Raw genomic sequence first — 15,131 nt, forward strand, 5'->3', positions numbered from 1 at the left:
TTAAGAAGACCATGTCATACAATCAAAAAGCTCCAATTAGGCTGCTAAATGGTCTAAAACAACCAAGAGAACATTGGGCCCCAGTCACCAATATCTTCTAAATTTCTCTTTAATTCATTCTTAAAGGGATAGTTCAACATTTTGTCAAATTGGCCCATTGCCATAATCCCTATAGTTATAGCAGTAGGTTCGTTACCTTTAATTGTCGGTGCAAGATATTTTTAGAACGGTAGAGCAGAGCCACGAGCTGCTCAGAGCTACGCTACGGAGGTTGATGGGATTTCTTGGTTTCCCTCATCAAACTCATCAAATACACAATCCAACAACTCCAAAACGCTCTGGTGGACAAGTTGTGACCTGCACATTCACCACGCTATGAGATAATAACAGAACGTTACCAGACAGAGTTGTTTTAGAGGTAAATTCATGCAAAACCGCTGATGCACGTTCCCGTCGGGGGCAGTTTTTCTGCAAGCAGTCTCTGCATTTTTCTTGAAAACAATGGGCCAATTTGCCAAAATGTTGCCCTTTAAGTCATTCTTAAGAATTTTCTTAAGACAACTTTGTCAGATAAATAATTTGTGCAATCCTGCAATAAAGTATATAAAAAAGAACAGTTTGTGAATGAGGCCCTAGATTTGTTCGTTGGCTCCTGTTGAAGATAGGAGCTCTCCTTATTTAATATAGAGGTGTCAATTCATAAATAAACATAAACACTTACATAATATATGTGTTTTTTTAGATTATTGTATGTCTTTGCATCTGTTTCCGAATTTCAGGCTCATTTGTTATTCAGCGTCTCTCACAGTGTTTCTATTTGTTTCATACTGCACAGAACAGTTAATATTCACAATGCAGCATCTAGTTTGACGCCACTTTTATGCTGCAGTCAATTCCCATTCATAATTCATTCACTCTCTCTACTTAACCTCCTGTAACACTGACTTCATCACTTTTATATAAACTCTATCGATGAAACTCTCACAACGTCGTCCACGTTCACCTCAAAGCGCCGCTTTATATTTTATTTAGTCACCTTGAGCTCTGTGTCCGTGTGAGCGCAGGTATCGGCCACCTGTCCCTGAAGAGGAAGGGAGCGCTGAGCGTCGCCGAGAACGGAGGATCTCTGAGGCGATCCTGTGAGTTTGGCTCCGACATGCTGTGGCCCCCGCCGCTGGAGTCTGACGGTAGGTCCAGGCCGGAAGCACCTCCACCCGTCACTCATCTGTGACGGCCGAGGAAGTGGTTTCATAATAAGAGTCCGATGATTCCACGTTGATTTATGATAGAACAGGTTGATAGACCACAGCAAATCTGGCCCCCTTTGTGAATACAAAGATTCCTGAGACTTATGCTGTATCTTTTGCTCTCAGTGACGTAACTCTAAGAAAAATCTTCGGATTCCTCAAATTCTAAGAAAATTCTTCCTGTAGGTAGAAGAGAAGAAGTAGAAGAGTCAGATAAAAGTTATTCACAAAGCATCTTAGCCCTTAGAAGAGCTCCTGAGGTGACAAACTGTTAAGAGGACGGAGGAGGACTTTTAAGAGATTAAAAGATTTGTTTTAGTTTTAGTAAACTGTTGACATTTGAGTCAATAACCCCCATTAACAGAACAAAAGATTAAAGAGTGGTGAATGACCAGCATGGTGACTACACATAAGCAAATAAATATAGCTAATAACTATCTTTGTGAATACGGACCTTGATTGATTAACATTTTTTAACATTTTTTTGAAATTATTAACATGTCAATGTAGTGTTTGGGTTCTGCTACAAGACATTTCAGCAGCGAAGTGGCTAATGCAGCCATAACTGAGCATTTTAGATTTGAAAATGCAGTTTCAAAGTCAAAGTCTAAAACCCAGTCAGGTTTAATACGTCAGAATCCCTAGCAACCAATCCGGCGCAAGTCATGCTGCATTTGCATACTCATGAATATCTATAGAATCTGGATTTTTCAATGAGGGAGAAATTGTGTTTTTGGTCTCTTTGAGAGTTTTTTTTAAACAATATTTTTGTGGAAAAGCAATTTTAATCAAAAAATAGTCATAGCAAAACATTTTTACAAATTTTAAAATGCCCCTTTAGGAGGTCTTTAAGAAAAAATATTTAGGTCTGGGTCTGTTTGGTATTGATTTCAGGACATTAATTGGTTATTGATGAGCTTCTAATAATAAAAATGTTAATGTCTAAAACATGTTGTCACTGTTTAAAGGAAGTCCTGTAACAGGTATTTTACTGAACTGACCTCAGACCTTCCTGTGCGTGCCAGAGATGTGACCCAAATTCACATTCAAGTCAAAATGAGCATCAAAGTGTGTAACAATGAGACGAGGACAGTGATGAATACCAACGTTGAGTCACCGCTGACTGTTTGTCTCTGTGTCTGTCTGCCTCTCCCTCTGTCCTCTGCTCCCCCTCCTCCTACTCCTTCCCAGAGAACCACTCGGCCCCCCCGGACGTGACGGGTTACTCGTCGGACTCGTCCCACTCGCACACCGAGCGTCACCACATGGCCAACATGGGAACCATCGCCAGGAACACGCAGAAGTACGGCAACGCCGAGCGCATGGAGACGGGCGACGGTGAGAGCCTCCGCCTCCGCGACGCTGAAACGCTGCGACACCTCTAACCCGCTCTGAATACAGACGCTGAACACAGTCAGATGAAAATAGAAACTCTTTAATCAGGAGGTGAACTCAAATTAGACCACCACCTTAGAGAACTGACCAATTACACCGAGTGTTGGTGTCGCTCGAGTGGAGTTCTTTAAAGGGAGCTGACAAAGCACCTTTGTTCAGAGAGCACCAACCACCGTCTGTCGTCCACTTAGCAGCCAGAGAGCAGTTCACTGTTTGTCGTTTAGTTCTTTCCCCTGAAAGCCAGTCCAGCAGTCCTTGTCTTCTGATACAGTGGTTCTCAAACTTTTTTACATCAAGGACCCCTCAACTGACACAAATTAGATCAAGGACCCATTGGACATCATTTTGAAACAAACACCAGAAATACACAAATATTTGTTCTGAGACGGGATAACATTACATTTTGTTTAGTCAATGTACGTTCAAATTACGTTTTCATGAATTTCAAAAAAATTTCTGGAAAAAAATGTGGTAAAAATTTTTTTAAAAGGGACCCCCTTGAACCCTCTTAAGGACCCCTGGGGGTCCCCGGACCCCACTTTGAGAACCACTGCTATACTTTATTTCAGACTCAAGGTCCATAGGCAAGACAAACACAACAACAGACACACCCGAAATTTTTTATTGAAACAGTCAATGACATACAAAAAAAATTAAAATACTTAGAGTGTAACAAAACTGATAAAAACAAACAGAAGAAAAAAACAAACAGAAAAGGTTAAAACAAAACAAAATGCATTTTATCAAACTTAAATTTTTCCCAGTTTTTTTATGCTTTTATCTCAATTTGTTGGGATTATTTTTTCTAAAAGAAACTGGCTTTGCATTTTATAAAAAAAAAAAAAAAAGTTATTGTTCAGGTAACCAGGGCTGCTGCTCTGCAGGTTGCTCAGGCCACCGATTTTCTTTCCACTGTCAGGAATAAGCCCCAAAAGAAAACATTATCTCTGCAACCATGTGTGTGTCTGTGTGTGTTTTCCAGGTGTCCCGGTCAGCAGTCGTGTGTCGGCTAAGATCCAGCAGCTGGTGAACACGCTGAAGCAGCCCCGCAGACCTCCACTACGAGAGTTCTTTGTCGATGACTTTGACGAACTGCTCGAGGGTAAGACACTGTCTCTGGACCTGCGTGTTTGACTCTGGTTTCAGTTACAGCTATATTTATTTCTCTCCAGTGTTTTGATCCCTAAGAAGATATATTTATATTTTAAGAACCGAAAACCACCTCAGTGTAGTTTTACATCTCCTCTATCAGCTTCTCCTCTGGAGCTCTGGTAACAACAGGTCAGTCAGCCAATCAGGAGAGAGGAGGCTCAGAGCCTGATCCAATAAAATTACAGCAGATTTCAGGTTTAACAGAGAAACCAAATTCTGCAAAGTTGAGAGTGGTGACCGCATTGTTGTGACATCACAAAAATACAAGAAGTCCTGACGGCTCATTTTACAGTGAGCTTGGTTTTTGAATACAGACTGTGTGTTTCTCTGTGGACTGAAGCTTTGATACTTTCACAGTGTTAATATGGAACCTAGACCTAGACCTTTATAATCAAAGAAGACATGAAAATATGACTTAATACAATGTGGGGCCTTTAATGCTTTCTAATAACTCCTAAATCCCCCCCAAAGGTAAATGACAGGTTTAGGTAAATGACAGGGTGGGGCATGATGGGCTGAGCTGAAGGAAGATTTACTCTGTTAAACTGCAATTAGTAATAGCAATAGAAATGTTTGTGTTTTGTAATAAAAGGCTCCTACATGATTCTGAAACATGTGCGTGTAAAGAAATATTTCCATATAGAGTCACATGGAATAGATGATACAGACCAGATGATTTCCAGTCTAGTTCTTACAGGGCACTAAATCCTCTGTAAGGATTTTAAAATGTAGATCGTGTGAGTCCTGATCTCAGAGCTGTGTGCCGTTTGCTCAGCTCTCACCATCTGGCTGCGTTTTCTATCTTTCTATTGGTCCTCGTCTCCATGTTTCTCCCTCATTGTCTTTGGAAACCTTAGAAGAATAAGTGTTTCCTCAGTTTGGGCACATCACAGTGGGCCGTAAATATCTGCGGTCGTGTTGAGCTCAGTGTTGATGTGGTGGTTCGTTCGGACCCTCACTTCGTAGTGGATTCCTGGTCTGAGGCTGGCTGCTGCTGGAGCCTTAAAGGGAATCCGCTGTCCAAATATTAACACGCTACATCTGTGTTAATAACAGAAAGCTCCAATTAATTATCAGTCGTTTGTTAGTGTGATTACAACTTCCTCACAGCTTCGGCTCAATGTTTCCATGTGTGGTCGTCTCCACTAGTAAACTGTGAACAGCCCAGTCTGTGCACTGAGGAGGAGGAGGAGGAGGATGATGAAGATAATGATGAGGAGGATGATGATGATGATGATAATAATGAGGATGATGAAGATAATGATGGGGATGATGAGGAGGAGGATGATGATGATGATGATGATAATAGGGATGACGATGATGATGATAATGATGGGGATGATGATGATGTGGAGGAAGAGGATGATGATGATGATGATGATGATGATAATAGGGATGACGATGATGATGGTAATGATGATGAGGATGATGATGATGAGGATGATGATGATGATGATGATGATGGTGAGGATGATGATGATGATAATAATGATGATGATGAGGATGATGATGATGATGTGGAGGAAGAGGATGATGATGATGATGATAATAGGGATGACGATGATGATGGTGAGGATGATGATGATGATAATAATGATGATGATGATGGTGAGGATGATGATGATGAGGATGATGATGATGATGAGGATGATGATGATGATGATGATGATGGTAATGAGGATGATGAGGATGATGATGATGATGATAATGATGATGATAATGATGGGGATGATGATGATGTGGAGGAAGAGGATGATGATGATGATGATGGTAATGAGGATGATGAGGATGATGATGATGATGATAATGATGATGATAATGATGGGGATGATGATGATGATGATGATAATAGGGATGACGATGATGATGGTAATGATGATGAGGATGATGATGATGAGGATGATGATGATGATGATGTGGAGGAAGAGGATGATGATGATGATAATAGGGATGACGATGATGATGGTGAGGAGGAGGATGATGATGATGATGATGATGATGATGATGGTCAGGATGATGGTGATGATGATGATGACGATGATGATGATGATGGTGATGATGATGATGATGATGATGATGAAGATGACCCTCCTGTCTCTCTGCTCGTCTCCAGTCCAGCAGCCGGACCCCAACCAGCCGCGGCCTGAGGGGGCGGAGATGATGCCGGTGCGCGGCGAGGCCCTGGGGGTGGTCACCAACTGGCCCCCGTCCCTGGAGGCGGCGCTGCAGCGCTGGGGGACCATCTCCCCCAAGGCCCCCTGCCTCACCAGCCTGGACACGGCGGGGAAGCCCCTCTACGTGCTCACATATGGTACGCAGCCGCTCGGCGCCGCACACGCTCCTTCACATCATTTATTGATGAAGCAAACCAGATGCAGAGATCAGGAGGAAGAGATGAAGCCAACGACTCTGCAACAAAAACATCTCGTCTTCTTCATGTGGTTGATATCAACACACAAAACATTCATCACACACACACACACACACACACACACACACACACACACATGTTCACATTCAGAGTTTAGAGAGTGTGACGGACACAAACAGTCACATCAGGCCGCTGGCTGATCTCTGGTCAGTGCACAGTGTCTAGTGCTAAAATAGATCTGTCATGGGAGCAAGACAATCACTTCTTTAGCCTTAAAGGGATAGTTGTCCCTCATTGACAACAGTGTCCGTGCAGCTCCGTTTCTACTGCAGGTATTATACTTAATGGCCATTTGTACCTCATACAACCCCACTTCAAAAAAGCTGAACTATCCCTTTAAACCTAACCCTACAAAATAAAAGCATGAGAGTTTTTCTTTATTTCAAGATATTGGGAGCTTTAATTGTGACAGGAAGTTCCACAGGTTGTGTTTCAGGAAGTCAGTAACACCAGCTCAGTGAGTCAGTCAGGTCTTTAATATGTAACTGTGACAGTGTAACAATGTAAATTGTATTTTAATTAATCAGTATCCTAAATTAGCCTTTGATTAATGTTTTGGCTGCCATCTAATGGATTCGAAAAAAAAATGGCTCAAGGCCAAAGTTACTTGCCAACTCCTGAATTAGACCATGATGAGACTGTGATTAGTTTGAGGTTAACGAGTCCTGTTTTGGGTTGAATTAGAGCTGTGAAGTCCCACACATGCTGGTGTTGGTTTATACATCAGTGGAGCCAATTACCAAAAATATATGCACTTTTTATATTCAACACAATAAATGAGTCCAGGTTTAATTTAGTTTCTGTGTCATAATGAAACAATCAGTTTATTCAGGAAGTAAAAATAATTGGACCAGACATTTCATTCTCTCAGTTCACTTGGGTCTGTGTGAAAAATGTTCAAACTCATTAACCAAATGTTATGCATCAGTAACCACGGAGACTGCTTTCATTTTTTTTTTTTTTTTAGGTGAATCTGACAATAAAGGGATATTTCAACATTTTGGCAAATTGGCCCACTGCCATAATCCCTATAGTTTTAGGAGTATTGTAGGTTCATTACCTTCAATTGTCGGTGCAAGCTAGCCACGCCGGTGGACCCGGAAATAAAGTCGTGATGTCAGGACTTAACAACCGGATAGGGATTATGGCAATAGGCGTATTTGCCAAAATGTTGAAATATCCCTTTAACTGTTCAGGGAAATGAAATCATGGTGGATAAAAATGTTTCATCTCAGTCTGAACATTTTTACATCACAAACATTGAATTTGAATCTACTGTTGTCCATAACAACAACATTCTGTTGTCGATAAAGTTTCCGTTAACATTATGTAACTCTCTTCCTCTCCCTCCTCCACTTGTGCATCAGACAGCCATTACTTTCAACTGTAATCAGTGATAAAACAATATCAACGATGACCTCGGAGATCATTTTTTTCTTTTATCGACTCCACATTCTCAAAATAGAAGTCCAAGCACACACGCTGACACACACACTTGCATCCTGTGAGCCCCCCTCCCCCTCCCCCCCTCCCTCTCTCTCACCCTCCTATCCTGTGTCCTGCTCCCTGCAGGGAAGCTGTGGTCTCGCAGCATCAAGCTTGCCTACAACATCCTCCACAAACTGGGCAGCAAGCAGGAGCCCATGGTGCGACCGGGTGATCGGGTGAGTCACGCTCCACCACCACACAGAGGTTTGGGTTTCTCGTCTTTGTGCTTCTCACTGCAGCTGTGTGGTCAGTCTGCTCAGCCTGTGATGAACCTGCAGTGACAGACGTGTGTGTATACAGTACAGTAAAAAAACAAAAAACAGAATGATTTCCAGGCTCTTAAAACGAGAGAGTTGAATGAACTTTCGGCAACACTTTATTTGACGCCTATCTCTGTAACGTATTATAACCATACTTATAATGAGTTGTAATGCAGTTATAGCACTGAATAACTATAGTTATAAACACTCATAAATGATGATAAGGCTTTATAACAATAAGCATAACACATTATAGAGCATTATATAATGGCTTATAAGGTCAAGTACTGTATTATAATAAAGTTATAATGCTCTATAATGTGTTTTGCTTATTGTTATAAAGCCTTATGATAATTTACGAGTGTTTATAATGATAGTTATATACGTTCATAAGCCAATTATAACACATTATAACTATATTTATAATGCATTATCGATGTGGGCATTGTCATCAAGTTACTAACGATTATAATGTATTATAATACCTGACCTTATAAGTCATGACAAAGTGCTTTATAGTGTGTTATGATTATTGTTATAAAGCATTATGATCATTTATGAGTGTTTATTACTATAGTTATACAGTGTTATAACTGCATTATAACTAATTTATAATGGGTTATAGAGATAGGCGTCAAATAAAGTGTTAGCAAACTTTCTTCTCCGTCTTGATCTGAACTGTTCTCCCTCCTCCTCAGGTTGCCTTGGTGTTTCCTAACAACGACCCAGTGGCCTTCATGGTGGCCTTCTACGGCTGTCTGCTGGCCGAGGTGGTCCCCGTCCCCATCGAGGTTCCCCTGAGCCGCAAGGTACTTGATGTTTGTCACGTAGAGAGCGGCGGCAGCAGCAGCGCCGCCCTGTCCCCTGGCTGTGCTTTACAGTAAATAAAGAGCTCTTAACGGCTCATCTATCATCTGTGGCGTCTCCGCTCCCTCCTCTCTAGTCTTCACTTTGACCCTGCAGCTCTGCTCCTCTGGTTTCACTTCTCCCGGGGAGGTCAGGTAATTTAATTTTTCACAGCGTCGCTCTGTAACATCAATCCTCCCCCGGTTCGGCCACATCTGTTTTCCACCTCGTACCCATGAGCCCCCCACCCCCCGCCCCGGACCCCTGCTGCGTTTCAGCCCGGCCCTGTTAGTGTCCAAAATGTGTTTTCGGCCTGCCATAAGTATCTGTGAGAAACAACCCCGTCCCATCCGAACAGGCAGCAGAGGAAAGTCAACATTTCTGACAAAGCCCCTCCCCCAACTGTTGCATCTGCTGATCTCCCGGCACCCCCCCCCCCCCCCCCCCCCCCGGAGCACCCCCCCCAAATGTCAGTTTTGTCACTTTTTGTATTCCTTCATGTCAGCCCAGCGGTCTCAGCTGTGTGTACAGCGGTTTGTCACGCAGTGCCAGGGTCGGCACGGTTACACGCTGCAGCAGCCGCACGCTGGTCGCTGCTCTTGAACCCCCCCCTCCATCCCCCATCCTGCATCTGTGCTGCAGGATTTTCCATAAAATTTCTGTTTTCACTGGGAGACGAGGCGCAGCAGCAGCAGCAGCAGCAGCAGCAGCAGCAAACATCACCTCTGTTACCTGGACTGTCACCTGTGCTCAGTGTGTGTGTGTACTGTACCTGTGTGTGTACTTGTGTGTATGTTCAGAGGAAGTTATGTGACTATTTACTCCTCATCTTAAATATTGTTTTTAATACCTATTAACATTGCATATAAACAACTCAGAAACACAGTAAACAGTTTAAATTAAATGTACATGCATAAGTTACAGAAATATCAATGAAACAAACACACTTTTTTGAACCAATAAGAGTTCAGTAAATGTTATATATGCTCTTTTAGTCTTGTCTACTACATTTAAAGGATCCTGCATTTTCTCAAACTTGTTTTTTTAAACTTACTTGTGCAAAATATTAGTCAAAAAAAGTAATTAAAGAGTCAAGTTCAGGACTGTGCAGTTGAGATAAACACATAATCTATTAGACCTAGTGACACATACAGTGGCATCATGCAAAAGTTTGGGCACCCCAGGTCAAAATGTGTGTTAATGTGAACAGTTCAGCAAGTGGAAGATGAAATTATCTCCAAAAGGCATAAAGTTACAGATGACACATTCCCTTTACATTTTAAACAATACATTTTTTTTTTCATCTATTACATTTTCAAACTGACAGAAAAGGAAAAGGGCCCTCAGCAAAGGTCTGGCCCCCCTGCATAGTTAGTACCTAGTAGCCCCCCCCTTTAGAAGCTATCACAGTGTGTAAATAGTAAATATCTTGTCTGATTGGTCAAAGTTATCTGAGAGCTCAAGTCTCCCGGTTTTCCCATTCTTCTGCAGGCTGCTGCTTTGTTTCCCTTTTTCACTCTGAAACTATAGAAAACTAAAATAATACACTGATATTGATTAAAATAGAGAAAAAGAGTGTTTCATGTTTAATGTTATGTCTTTTGGCGATCATTTCATCTTATACTGGATGAACTGTTCACATTAACAGAAACTTTGACCAGGGGTGACCAGACTTTGCATGACACTGTATGAATTTGAACAACACGCCCTTAACCAGACTTAAGGAATCACTTTGGTAAAGAAAATAGAGTGGTGTGTGTGTGGGTGGGTGTGCCCCATGTCCGTGGGATTATTCCCACAGAGAAGCAGCTCCTGACAACTGTTCAGTCTTCACGTTGTTCTCATGAATCAGAATCAAACAAACCGAACGTCTCTCTCTCTCTCTCTCTGTCGTCCAATAGGACGCCGGCAGCCAGCAGATTGGATTCCTGTTGGGCAGCTGCGGCGTTACCGTGGCGCTGACCAGCGACGCCTGCCACAAGGGTCTGCCCAAGAGTGCAACAGGAGAGATCCCACAGTTCAAAGGTGAGAGCAAAGACCATCCATCATGTGCGGGCGGTGAGGGTTTCCCCGCGGGGGAGGGGCGGCTCTGTCACACTGAACATAATGAGAAGTGGAGCAGGGGGCGGAGTTTAGTTCAACACGAACGTGTGAAACGTCTGAGCGCTCAGACCGGAGAGAACCGAGGAGAAAGTTGAAGACAGCAGATGTTTGAGCTGCAGTCAGGAGTTCAGCGCCGGTGTCAACTGGTGTCACAATGTGGGAATGACCCATTTAATGATCAGCTGAAGCCGAGGGGTGTTTATGGAAAACATGTGAACCAGAGTTTTTCCTTTCTTGCACTTTTTTTTCTCCTCAGTTTGGGTGAGATGACAAACAGCTGAGTGTGAACTGCAAGTCACACCATGTCTCTCTCTCTCTCTCCCTCTCTGTGCAGGTTGGCCCAAGTTGCTCTGGTTTGTAACAGAGTCCAAGCACCTTTCCAAACCTCCCAGAGACTGGTTCCCTCACATCAAAGATGCAAACAACGACACTGCTTACATAGAGGTCAGCTCTCTCTCACACACACACACACACACTCTCTTTCTCTCTGTTCCTCTGCTCGCTGGTTCACTTCCTGTTCTGCATCTGACTGAGATCTCATCATTACTGTGTGTATTGTATTTAAAAGTGTTTTTATCATCTGAATTATCTTGTTATGTCTGTAACCACTGAAATGATCAAAGTCAACTCTTTTCAAATCTTGTAGAAAGCCGACGCTGATCACTTTGATATTTTAACAATTACATTTATACTAAAGTTGAGGTCATTGGTAAATCAACAGAAAATGAATCAAGACTCATTTCATTGTTCAAGACAAATACAGTAGAGAAATTGTGTGAATTGTTTAGTTGTTTTTCTAAGTTTTAAATGATTAAACTGCAAAAACTTAATTTTACGTTTTTTTTTAATTAAAAAGTAGACACTCTAACACATCTTATGTGTGAATTTGGGAACTCTATGATGAACAGAACTGAAACAGATGACAATCAAAAACTCATGAAAACTCACGATCTGGACATTTTATCATAATTCGGCTTTGGATGTTTGCTGCATTGGGTTGAATCAGTGGCGCATGCAACCCTCTAGGCGCCAAACATGGCTGAATAAAACAGCCCATATCTTTAAATCTACTGTTATGGCTTGGTACCACTAGTTAGCGAGTTAGCTAGTCAGCCGGCAGTCCCGCCCGGTCTAGCAGTAGTTGTGTTATTGTTGTTTTACCATGTTGTTTTACCATGCCCTCCATGGTGGTTTTGTGAATAGAGCAACAATATGTATCTTACACGAGCCCTTTGACCCAGAAATGTAAGTGTGAGAAGAGCGACAGGCACAAACAGCGCATATTTCATAAAAGATGCTATATCTCCATTTCTAGAAAACAAGCAGGGATTTTGATGAAAACTGGCCACTGTTTAGCTTGGGATGGCTCAGGAACGGAGGCATGTAGAAATAAACGGTTTGTCCCTATTGGAAGCAGAAAGTTTCACCTTTCAAACGAGCCATAGTATGTGTCCATAGCTATAATATAGAATATGTTATGGCTCTACAAAAATCGTCAACAATGGTCTAAATTGCTGGCACCAGGATTAAAGCTTTGGAAAACAGTGTGGCACTCGATGAGTTCAACTGGTTACATTATTATTTGTATTTAAAGAAGACATTTGTAGACATGTCCTTCTGTTGCCTGCGATGAAATGCTGGTGTTGCGTTTTAAATAAAGATGTGTGTTTTTCATCAATTCGTCAGTGGACAGAAATCGAATCAGCAGCTATTTAATTAAATCTGCTGCTTTCAGACAAATGAAGAAACGTTAACATTGTGTTTGAAATGACGCGCTCCCTTTTATTGTAACGGCTGGCCTTTCATATGTCAAGCAGCAGCCATTTTGAACTGATCTAATAAAGCCTCCTCGGCGGCGCACAGCGAGCGCGAGGATGACTGACGCTCCCTCTCCTCTCATCCAAACCCTCCGTCTGTTGTTTTGCTCTCAGTACAAAACCTGTAAGGACGGCAGCGTGCTGGGAGTCACGGTGACGAGGATCGCCCTGCTCACACACTGCCAGGCTCTCACCCAGTCCTGCAGCTACACTGAGGGTACACACACACACACACACACACACACACACACACACACACACACTCACACACACACACGGCTCAATGTCTGGGTCAGAATTTAATAATTCAGCTTCCTCTCTCCTCCTCTCTGGCTGTAGCGGAGACCATCGTCAACGTTCTTGACTTTAAGAAGGACGTGGGGCTGTGGCACGGCATCCTGACGGTGAGACACAGAGCCGTCAGCAGCACTAATCAATATCAGTCTAATTATGTCTTTAATGTCTTAGATGTAAAATCGTTTTCATGTTTCAATAACAAAATCCAGACACAGAGTCAGACACATGATAAAAATGTGAAACAGCTCTTTCAGCTTTAAATACCAACTCATTTTGTGCGTGTGTGTGTGTGTGTGCAGAGTGTGATGAACATGATGCACGTGATCAGCGTGCCCTACTCGCTGATGAAGGTCAACCCTCTGTCGTGGATCCAGAAAGTCTGCCAGTACAAAGGTCAGACACACACTCCACCTGTCACTCAGCTCACTCAATTCACTCCACTCACCTGTCTGTCAGATAGATTAAATGCTAATTTCCCCTCTATCTGTCTGTCTGTCTGTATATATATATATATATATATATATATGTGTGTGTGTGTGTGTGTCTCCCCCTGCAGCCAAGGTAGCCTGTGTGAAGTCCAGAGACATGCACTGGGCTCTGGTGGCCCACAAAGACCAGAAGGACATCAACCTGAGCTCGCTGAGGATGCTGCTGGTGGCCGACGGATCAAACCCCTGTAAGGTCACACCCAGCCTCCGCAGCCAGGACACTTTAAAGAGTATTAGAGATAGAGAATGTCAGGGAAATGGATGAAGTCCCTCGGGAAGGCGGGAAACTGGGTCATTTTACAGGAATAGAGCGGGACGTGTCCAACTACACGCGTTTGGCAAAATAAATGATTTTCAACCCAAGTAGAGTGAAAACGAGCAACTTCAAATGACTGTCAACCACAACTAGTCATTCTCCTTTTCTTCCACGCAGACTGTGGTGTCAGTGCAAGTCAGTATCAATTTAGAGCTTTAAAACTTTCATGATGTTGTTTCATTAAATCACCCACTGTATCACATCCTGATGGAAAATACAGATTTCTTTATGTTCTACCTAGAAACAGTTAAAAATAGTATGTAAATGAGTTTGTAGAACAGTTTCAGTACATTTACACACGGCTCTCTGACAACACACCTGGACAGTTTTTAGCAGGCAACTCTTAAATGTTGGAGTGTCCTTGAATGCACCACCACTTCAACAGAAACCACAAAGACAGTAGGTTGCTCTGTGCTGGATCAGCTGGACCTCACACCAACACCGCACTCCACTGACCTGAGTTCAGCCGCTGGAACCGCACGAAACAGTTTCCACTGATGAGATTATTGAGGATGAAACATCAGTCTCATCCTTTAAGTCATTTAAAAAAAAATGTTCAGGACACCGCCTCCTTCAAATTACAGACCTAATGGCAGTTCAATATGTTTACACACACTTATCAGGAGCTGTGACACTTTGTGACTGTGTGTGTGTGTGTGTGTGTGTGTCTTTCAGGGTCCATCTCCTCCTGCGACGCCTTCCTCAACGTCTTTCAGACCAAAGGCCTGAGGGCCGAGGTCATCTGTCCCTGCGCCAGCTCCCCCGAGGCCCTCACCGTGGCCATCAGGAGGTAAACACACACACACACACACACACACACACACACACACACACACACACACACACACACACACACTTACTGCACACGTGCTCTCGATCCTACTTTACATACAAAGATTATGCAAACGTACGCGCACAAATATGCAAATGGATTTACGAACGCACTCACCTCTGCAAACACAACCACACAGAGACGATCGGTAAATACATAATTAGGTACAGAGTAAACAATCCAGACAAAGGAGAGAAGCCAGGTCCGGATTGTTTCCCTCTCCAGCTCACAGCTCCTTATCAAAGCTGCAGAGCCACTGATCAATCAAAGCCAACAACACAACACATTATCAAACTGAGGAGAGAACACATGCTGCACAAGAGAACCGGTGAGCGACTATAATAGATGTGAGAGGATGGAGGATATTACTGAGCTTTCAGTTACAACAAAGACCAGACTTCATTTTGTTCACACACAAACACAAGCATGTATGTTAAACGGCACTACTTTTTTCAGTAA

General features: G+C 42.7%; 1 protein-coding gene across 4 annotated transcripts in view; it reads left to right on the top strand.

Moving 5' to 3' along the window:
• The window catches only part of LOC146966777 (disco-interacting protein 2 homolog C-like), a 67,113-nt gene that overhangs the window by 24,570 nt on the left and 27,412 nt on the right, over window positions 1–15,131 (top strand). For all 4 annotated transcript variants that reach the window (XM_085763857.1, XM_085763856.1, XM_085763858.1 and 1 more), the window contains 13 exons: window positions 1,065–1,187; window positions 2,439–2,585; window positions 3,625–3,744; window positions 5,908–6,105; window positions 7,798–7,889; window positions 8,672–8,782; window positions 10,721–10,844; window positions 11,257–11,366; window positions 12,854–12,956; window positions 13,079–13,143; window positions 13,336–13,429; window positions 13,593–13,712; window positions 14,516–14,630. In XM_085763857.1, coding sequence (XP_085619983.1) covers window positions 1,065–1,187; window positions 2,439–2,585; window positions 3,625–3,744; window positions 5,908–6,105; window positions 7,798–7,889; window positions 8,672–8,782; window positions 10,721–10,844; window positions 11,257–11,366; window positions 12,854–12,956; window positions 13,079–13,143; window positions 13,336–13,429; window positions 13,593–13,712; window positions 14,516–14,630 — 1,522 coding nt within the window. The remainder of the gene's footprint in view (window positions 1–1,064; window positions 1,188–2,438; window positions 2,586–3,624; window positions 3,745–5,907; window positions 6,106–7,797; window positions 7,890–8,671; window positions 8,783–10,720; window positions 10,845–11,256; window positions 11,367–12,853; window positions 12,957–13,078; window positions 13,144–13,335; window positions 13,430–13,592; window positions 13,713–14,515; window positions 14,631–15,131) is intronic.

Source organism: Trachurus japonicus, chromosome 20 (genome assembly GCF_045865225.1).
Source record: "Trachurus japonicus isolate A0001 chromosome 20, Traja_1.0".
Lineage (NCBI taxonomy): Eukaryota > Metazoa > Chordata > Actinopteri > Carangiformes > Carangidae > Trachurus > Trachurus japonicus.